The sequence below is a fragment of the Helicoverpa armigera genome, chromosome 17 (genome assembly GCF_030705265.1).
Source record: "Helicoverpa armigera isolate CAAS_96S chromosome 17, ASM3070526v1, whole genome shotgun sequence".
NCBI lineage: Eukaryota > Metazoa > Arthropoda > Insecta > Lepidoptera > Noctuidae > Helicoverpa > Helicoverpa armigera.
In genome coordinates this window covers 1,349,709-1,359,622 of record NC_087136.1, presented here as the reverse complement: position 1 = coordinate 1,359,622, position 9,914 = coordinate 1,349,709, and the positions used below count along the sequence as shown (strand labels likewise).

The 9,914-nt window shown below is 41.4% G+C and overlaps 1 protein-coding gene across 1 annotated transcript in view; it reads left to right on the top strand.

The window, feature by feature from the left end:
* Window positions 1–425: 425 nt before the first annotated feature.
* Window positions 426–9,914, top strand: part of LOC110376920 (RNA-binding protein MEX3B) — a 52,968-nt gene continuing 43,479 nt past the window's right edge. The window contains exon 1 of the mRNA XM_049846106.2: window positions 426–832. Coding sequence (XP_049702063.1) covers window positions 586–832 — 247 coding nt within the window. The 5' untranslated portion in view covers window positions 426–585. The remainder of the gene's footprint in view (window positions 833–9,914) is intronic.

The following is a 9,914-nucleotide window of genomic DNA, read 5'->3' as shown; positions in this document are numbered from 1 at the left end:
CGCTTTGAACATCGCGCCCGCTCGCCTCTTGGCAAGTACCTAGTTATTCCGGTATCAATACCGTGCTTCAACTTAATTGATAACAGCCTACTGTTGGTATAGTGCATTTTTATATTAAGTAAATGTGTGAAAATGTTTACTAACATTTTAACCATGGTGTGTGTTACTAACATTTACAACGCCACACTTGGCCATTAATCGCGGTAATTTTTACGCGTGTTATCACCGGCGTCCACCTACAACATAAAACGTGATCTCGAAATAATTAGCGTCGCGCGGCAAGGTGTTAACGCGGCGGCTGTGGGGACGGCAGGGCGGGCGGAAGCTGCGACGCATCCCGCCCAGGCTGCAGTCGCTCCCCCCTCCCCCCGCCCCCGCGCGCCGCCACCCCGCGCCGGCGCGCCGGGCGCGTGCGCTCGCCGGCCGGCAACTCAGTTGATCACCGCGCCGCGCGCCAGACACACGTGCGTCTCTCATGACAAAACGCGGCGTTTGAAACGATCGAACGCACCCCAATTTTTATCTTACCAGTGACAGAGAGGGCAACCTCTCAGTAAATCTATAAAAATTGCTTCTCAAGTGGAAATGCCGTCAAGCCTGTTCGGGGACCTGGGAGGCGGCGGGGGCCTGGTGGAAGACCAGCGCGCGTTCCAACTGGCGCTGGAGCTGAGCATGCTGAGCCTGGGCGAGTCGCTGCCGTCGAACACGGCGCTGGCCAGCCCTCTGGGCTTCGCGCCGCCGCCCGAGGACCGCGCCAAGAAGTCGCAGAACATGACGGAGTGCGTGCCGGTGCCCTCCTCGGAGCACGTCGCAGAGATCGTCGGCCGCCAAGGTACCGCTCTCGAGTAGTCCGTGCTGTCTCCTGCTGTCCGCTGGTGTCCTAGTGTCGCGCCACGCGAACAGCTGTAGAGGTTATTCGGTGTCAGACGGCGGGGTTGGACCGCGCCACCCTTATGTAAGGGCGCACGTGCCGCCGGCCGCTTTTAGGTTATGTTCGATCACAACCAACACCCAGTGACAGGATTCCGTGCGAATACTTGATGACCGGCGAAAAATGTACATTGTTTTTGTTTGTTTACCCTCGTAATATTTGTTATGCTTGCTCCGATGGCCGTTGTATGTCGTAGTGTCGTATAACTAGCTGCGTAAATACTCTCGATCGGTACTCGCAGTAGGTACGTATTCGCAGCTCACCAGCGAAGCTCCGCAGAGCTAAGTTCTGCTTGTAAGCTGCCCGGGGCTTCGGTCCAGTGCGACCAAGTCTGTTTCGTCACGATAACAAAGTTCTCATTGATTGCATAGTTGTAACTTGCACATTACAGTGAATATTATACGTAGGTATTCATTAGAAATTACGTAGTGTAGAAATTCTAATTGTCTACCCGCAACTCAAAAATAAGAAATAGTTTTCATTCTTGCATCATCATACTTAATGCTACCCACAAATTGACATAATGTGCATCCATCTAATTTCTCGGTATCACTCAAACCAAATTGGGTTTCGAAGTCGAAAAAAACTTTTCGTTGGTTCTAATTAAAAGGTACAATTCGGCAAAAAACCATACCCAAGGGTTGGTTTTCTTTTTTGTTGGGGATGAGCAAAAAATGCCGCCAAAGGAACTCAGCAGTCCTTATCTGGTTCAAATGTTTCAAATCCACGGTCTCAGGGTAAGAAATCAATTATCTACGTATTTTGGTCCATATCTTAACAAATCGCGATGTAATGATACAGGTAGGTCATTTGTTAGAATTCGCTTCACCCTCGAGATATTTTTTTCTTTGCAAGCAAACTACCCACTTCACGAAGCTTCAATATAAAGGTAGGTTTACATTACACGTAGACGTAGTTTGTTTACACGTGAAATAAGAATTTTGTTATTATGTTTATGTTAGTAATCTATGTCGGCATGACCTTTGTACCTATTTAGAGCTTAATGAACTCCTATTTCGTGATACATATTTTTTATTATTATCTACGAATGTAAATTATGTGGCAATATAATTAGTCTATCATACGGAATAATCTACTGCCATAAATTAAAGTCATTACCGGTCTCAAGTAGTCGCCAATTTTTCCTTTTGTTGTATTAGCATAATACAATACACGACTCGATCTTTAATACCTAACTAATAAATACCTCCGTTCTCTAAAATATGATTATTACGACGATCTTTATGAATATTTATGATGAAATAAGTATCCCGGGTGTAGATTTCCGTAAATTATGTAGTACATAACCTACGACAATGTGGTAATAATAGTCCCAGTCGATATCAACGTCATCCGCGGAATCTGTACAACTTTCACACACTATTCTACTATTAAAATGCTATAAATTAAACCGTAGGTACGCATTCATTCACAAACTTAACAGTCACATAACTTCCATACCAAATTTTTACACAAATAAGGAATGACGATAATCGTTATTTACCTGCACTTTTTAAAACAAACATGATCCTCCACAATTATGTGGCCCTGGTACCTCTGGGCTCTTAATTATTTATTTATTTTCACTGTCTCGGTACCTACACCTTGACACTTAATTTGGCATTCTTGAAAAGCGTTTTGTTTGATAGTTTATTTAACTTTCGCATTTTCCAACTGATCGAGGTATTAAGGAGACGAGGGTCGTCTTTTCCCGCGGTTTTGAACACCTTGGTACAGTCACGTACAATTGTGTTGTACCAAATACATCATTACAGTCTAGAAAACAGAACCGCCCCTTGTTCGTGGCATACATACCTACGCTGATAAAACCTACTCCATTAGCTAAATCATTGACGGCTGAATGAAAATTAAAAGCTTCGTTCAGCGTCTATTGTTCAAACAAACACTAGATCAATATAGGTATAGCTCAGGTAAAAGAACTAATTGAGATATTTTAATTAAATTCAAGCATTCTAAAGTTATTATTATTCAGGCTCTAGATTTAAAAAGGTCGTGTTAACATTTATTTATTTGAAAACGGATCTTAAATCATGCCCTGCAGCGTACATCAAAAGATAAACATAAAAGTTAAAAAACTAAACAATAATAATATCGCATTATACAAAAACTGGTACCTATTTCGATCCGACCCGTTTAATAGTGGTCGTTTCGCTCGGAAACCTTTCCCATAGCTGTAGAACGAAACAATAATACTTGTACTATAGGTAGGCAACGCGTATAGAGGTCCCTTGCATTTCCAGACTAAGGAACTTGTAAAACGAGAGCAAAAAAGGCAGCTGCTTCACTTACAACTCTGTCTAACTACGCGTCCTTTATATAGTACACGGAGCGAAGAATTTCGCACGGTTCATATTCACCTCGCTGCCTACCTCCCTTTTGTTATAGCTTTTGGATTTGGGTTAACATTATTAGATGAGAAACTTTGGCCCTTTGACAAGGGTGCTTAATAGGTTTGGTATTTTGAAAACTTATCAACAAGATGTGAAGTAAATCTTTTAAATGCAATTTTGATGGGTCATGAGAGTTTAGACAAATAAAGTTGTCTTCAAAAGTAGTTAAACGCTCACAGGATCGAATGATTGTCTCTTATTTAAATGGAAAGATACAATTAGGAGAGCCGTAAACTTAATGCGATAAGGTGGGCCGTGGGTTTCAAAACAGTTGTTATATTTAGGGCGTTACGTTCTGTTTCCTCCGGTTTATTCTGATCGGTTCGCGATAAAAACTAAATAAAGGAGTCTTTAGTCTTTGCAGTAGCTTCTCAAACACGTTTAGGGTTCAATTTTAAGTTTATTATAATGTCACAAGTATTAACGCTTATTAAAAAATACGTTTTTAAAGGTATTTTGATCTTGATTAGGTTGTTGACCTCATTTTACTGATATTGCCTGTATGGGCAGATGTTTTTAGAACGACTTATGTTGTGTATGAAATAACTTCGATCAATCTGATAAGAAACAATCACCTTGTTTCGAAAACTTTGCACTAATTCCCGAATAAACTTTTCGTCTTTACAACTTCACCCCTCATTTAGCAGAATTTAGTTTTCGCCTAGTTTATCTTTTCACTTCAAAAGCATATTATTTATTATGCCTTGTCCCAGATAAGTTTGAGCAAATACCTGAAAAAAAGCTCTCTAAAAATGCCCATAAATATCAAGTTAATCGTAAAAACTTCTTAGAAGATGCTCAAAATTTTAATACTCATGACAATAGCCAGTAATTCAATACTGACGCATTGGACTCGCAAAATCATTCCGCGTGGCAGACTTTAGTGAACAGCGCCTTTATAAAGCACATCTTTAAGAAACTTTTTTTAAATCTACCTGTACTTTAATTTTTGCTCATTTCTTTTAAACTTATTTTGTCTGTTGGTCTTTAGATTGCTCCCCTTAGCTATCCTTTAAATTTTGCGAGCCCAAATAAAACGATATGGTAATATTCAAATAAATTAAGCGAAGACTTTGACCAACATTTTAAGTTCGTGTTTAGCCTTCACATGAGGCATCAGCAAATAAATATACGTACCGGTACCTACCTAGTAGAACAAAGAAGGTAAAAATAGAATTCCATGGATCCTCAGCTATATTCTATTGTCAATTCGTGTCAAAACCTAATACGACCTTTTAACAACGCACTTTTCATACGGTGTGAATATTAAATAAGTCTATCCTTTGATCGAGCATTTTTTTATGTAATCTTGAACCTTAAATACATGGTAATAAAATGTCAAAGAATGAGACATCTTTGTTTGTACCAATGACATCTGTTCAAGACAACGCAATATACCAAAAGGAGGTTGTTTAAAATTCTCGCGTTTACGCACGGACGGCGTGACGTCACGTCCGGTTGTCGACTCGTGTCGGACCCGCGTCGACTATCGATCGACTATCGATTGTCGATGATTGTCTCGATGTCGATGTCGATCGGACCTCCTGTCGGCGCGTTTGTTGTTTTGATTTGTAGTGGCGCGCCGAACAATGTTTTTGCATCTGTGAATCCGATGTATTGTAAGGTGAACTGTCGGACTGTCACAGCGGTATTTACAAGACAGATACTTTATGATAATGCATTGTATCTTTAAGCTGTTCATGTTCATCACTTTCCGGTGGGATTGGATACGCCATCTTTACAATCATAAAAGCTATGCGGTTCAGAATTGATCTCGTATCATCGGGTCGGCATGCGAGCTATGCTCGTAACGTTTAGTTCCAGTGTTCCCAAACCACAGCGTTTCGGTGAGTAATTCATCCCTGTCCGTCACAAGCCGGTTCTAGATGACGAGTCGCTACAACCGGTTCTACATCAATGACTGCTTACCCCTCTCCCGGTCTGTTTACTCCGTAAGATACTTATGACTTTTTTCTCAACAATAACTCTCGATTTTGACGTTACTAGGCCGTTTCGACGTGCTTAGTAGCCGTGTTTTCATTCCGTCAATGTCTTCTCAAAGTTAGAGGATTGTATAATTAACCAGTTTTATGTTCAACTTCTTAGTGAAGAACCCGCAAAAATAAGCCACTATTGAAAATAGATGCACGGTGTATTTAACTTAATCGATGTAATTTTCGAACATAAACGAAAGAGAAAACAATCTCGTAAAGCACACGTGTGAGCGGAATGTACTAAGATCGCAACACCGGCTAGGCAGTGAACGCCAATCGGCAAGATTCGCAATGTGGCTCGGCGTGCGTTCCGGTCGACGCCACCGCAGTCAGGGTCAAGGCTTCGGCTCCTGCACACTGCTGCCCGCCTGGTGGACGCGAGCCGCGCCGCTGTCTTGTACTATCGCTACTCCAAGCGGAAATGGGACGCTAAAAGCGAAACTGATAGGTACCACTTATTATGCGTTTCCCACGACTGTCGTATTGAAGAAATTACACTTATAATGCTAGAAATTATGTCGTCCACTGCAACAGCAATTGGTTTCAAGAAAAATACTTTCGATGAACGACCTTACACAATAATAGATTTATAAACATCAACATGATTTCGTTTGTATTCGAAAACGATAAATGTCAACTTCAGGTCTAAATAAATTCTGTTGAACGGTCGCTAAATTGGTCGTTAACGGGCTGACTGATATATCTTTAACAAGATTACACAAATCCTCTATCCGTTGACAATTTTTGAATGAAACTACTCCGGTTGTAAAAAAATAAACAAGCATGTGTCCCGACGTTGCCAAGACGTCCCGAAATTCCAGGGCCCCATTTTTTGTGTGTCTTGACAGATGCATTCTGGGCCGCCGCTAACCGCATCTTGCATCCTTATCGTGCATTCGGAAATGAAATCTACGGTTGTATGAGTTCTGTATCTACTACGTCGAATTTGAGGGTTATTTTAAGGTGCATTTCTCCGTCCTTGTCGCTCGGAGTGGCGCCATGGCCGCGGGAAGAAACCGCCGAGCCCGAACTAACTCGCTCCTGTTTGTATTGCGCACGTCGCACCACCAGCATTCTTAAACATGGTTACTTTTTGTTTTCGAAGCGAGCACTAAGTAGCGGCGAGGCGCAGCGAACTAGAAATCATTCGGAATCATAGCGCGTTGCGAAAGAACAGCGTGACGTCACGGTGCGACGGCACCCCCACGTCTGCGAAACTTAGGGACCCTAATGAATGACTTCCTAATTGCCGCGGCAGCACGAATAAGCCCGTAATCCGGCGCGAAAACCGCTCCTGCGTTTAATTGTAGACCTTGAGCCGTTTTGTTTCTGAGCTTGAAATCGAATGTCAGACGTCTCGCAACATGTACTCCTGGACGAGAGTGGCTGTGATCGGATCGTAAAGCCACAACGACGTGACGTTGCGCAGTGAAATGGACTCTTATTTTATGAGCTATTGGTTCTAATTTAGATTGATCGCGCATTAAATTATGTCATCACGGGTTAGTGGTCGGCGGGGGCAATGTTATAGAGCGACAAGTCGATATGCTCCCGCACTAATGTTGACAACAATCCATCTCGGGCTGTCAGCCGGCGCCGCGAATTAGACTCACTCCCATTTCGATTTACTCTTCATCCAGGGCTAGTAATAAGCGGCCATCCCGCGGGCGACTTTCATTATTCCGCCTTACACGTTCGCGGTTATTTGCCGAGAGAACTATGCGATGGCAATTTCTGTCCGAGATTAATTTATTTGTCGCGGACTACATTACTGTGGGGAAAAAATGGAGCGTATGTTTTTCTCGTGAAGGTTTAATGACAGGATATGATGTTAATGTCTTCGAGTCAAAGTCCGAAGAGCGCAGATGTGCAAAATATTGTCGCCATGACAGATTGTTCCGTTCTACCTAGCAACGCCACATGTGTGCTGTGCGAGCATGTACTCACTACATGATTACTGTACTAGCTGATTAATATTAAAAGCTTTTGAACATGAACTGACGAATTTATAATTAAATTGTTTCATTAGTTACCAAGTGTAGCCTTGGCCTTACTATTAGTTATTCTGTCATAATGACAAGTTGGTATTAGGCAATTCCGTTAGCTGCGTATATTGCCTAGTAATAAGTTTTTTAATCAGCTCAGTAAACGATGAAAATTATGGTTTCTGGCATAAGCACGGAAACGAACATGGTATAAAATAAATAATCGTGAACAATCTGTACATGGGTGAACAAGGTCCTTGACTGAGGACATGATATCATATGGCGTAATTTCGTAACATGTGTTAAGGAACACATCGAAGGCCGTTCAAAAGCCTTTAATATAAACAAGCATTAACTTGAAGGTACTCGTGGATGCCGTCAAAAGCCATTAAACCCAGTATCAGTTAGGGACGTTATAATAAATTGTCCGTTTACGAATTCTTCCAAGTTATCGCCGCTGCTGACATCTGCCAACCGCCTTGCGCGCGCGCCACCTGCCCTAACCGTCTTCACATTCACATGATTATTGATAGCTCAACAATAGTTAACTTATCAACCATCACATAACAAGGAAACACTATTACGAAGCGTGAAGTACTTAAAAGAACTTTCGATATAATGAACAGTTCAAATACTGAATTCAAAAGCGCTGTTATTTGGTTGTTGCAAATTGACAATATTACAGTTATCTACTGCGTATTAGCAAAACTACTTAAGAGATACAATGGTAGCAATTTCTTGTCCGTATTTTGATTTATTGTTGAGCATTTCATTTATTCGAATAATCGCTGAATGGCATTCGCTGCAGGTTTACCGAAACTATTCGATTCCCGCTCAATAGCTCGCTGTATCGGGCGACTGTTGTTCAACCGCTTTAAAACAACAAAAATAAAAATGCAGGCAGGTGCAGCATGTGGCAAATACCTATGTACCCGGCTGACTTACAGAATGTCGCCTATTTATACTAAAGACTGTTTCGATATGAATGTCATCATACTACTTTACAATAGCGGTTTCTACTGCTAATGAGCTTTTTGCTATTTTCTTCATTTTTTTCATCAAGCCTTTTTAATCTTAGACCATTTCTATCTTCAGCTGTAGATTAGGCATCTAGATTTGTGTCCATGTTCACCCCTTCAATGCCACACAAGCGTGATATTCAAATATTTCATAACTTCGAATCGAACTCCGTGAGCATTCGTTACGGCTGTTGTTTATGAACGTTAGAACACATGTTACAATTAACCGTTCGAAATCTGTTTTAAATTATAAACCAATTGCTGTCATAAGTCAGGCACACAAATAAATAAAGCTACTTAAAAAGTGTTATAGGTCTGTTAGTAAAAAATGACAAAACATTTTTTAAGAAGGGAAAACTACTAGCAAGTACCTCAATTAAATATATTAAAAAGGGCAGTAACAAAGCTCCATTCTGCGTCAACCGACAAACTGGCAGCTGCGCTTTCCGTTTCGAAACCGTGCGTGCGACCAGCAACCGACCCAACGGTCGCGCTACCCGCCGTTGACACCTAACAGTTGCCCCACTTGCCACCACTAATCACTCGTTTGCCTATTGAACGCGTAATCAACTGTTTGCCTGGTTAATCTTGTAATTGACTACTATTAGCTGACGAACATAGACGAAGTGGGGCTTAAAATGTGCCGCAATCATTTTTAATTATGACGATTAGCAGTTTTTGTACATTTTGGAAGTCACCGGCGTTTAGATGTAATTTGATAATTGTATCCTTTTCTAAATGAGTTTAATTCACGTCTGAAGCTTCCAAGCTTTATAGTTAAAGTTATTCTGAAAGATTTCACAAGAAACCATTAAGTAAATGTACGTTTTATTTGACTGCACGTGTTTTTGTTGCGGCGATGCAAGTACAACATTATTAGCCAAGAATAGCCAGAACGTGGTGTTTTAAATAAATCAACCAGGTTGATCAGGGGCAAAACTTGACTTACTAGGGCATTATAAGCATAGACAGGTTTAACCGATTTTGAACTTAGCTTCGAGCGCGAACCCTTGGTGATGCGCCCCACGTGAACTAGGACAAACAAATGTTTCACAATTGAACGCGACTGCTCGTACGTATTTTAATAATGTTGTAGAACTTCCTATGATTCATTTTATTAGTGAGTTATTGCGTATTTGTTACCGGCTGCGGACGCAGGGGTTATCGCTCGTCTATCACAATAAGCGGAAATTTATGAGTTAATGTGAACACACACGGACAAGACGGATGAAAGGAGTCAGGAGCGACACAAAACGAACACGCCGCGCTCAAGGACCGATCGCTGACCGCGCATTCTCAATGAGCTGACAATTTTAACGCTCAGTAAACTCGGTGTCGCATTTACTTTTGTCTCGAAACAATAACACGCAACACCAAAAGGAATTCTTATCTAAAAGCTTTGTCGAAATTTCTGAAATTGTAAAATTGTTAACACTTGCAACAAAAGGGCCCATGTTTTGTCAGAAACATAACTGTATCTTAAAGTGACCACCGAAAAAAGGTCCTTGTGAGAGCTTGGGACCGCTATTAACTCACGGGTTCTTTAAATTCCCGTGAAAGAGTCTACCTGCACC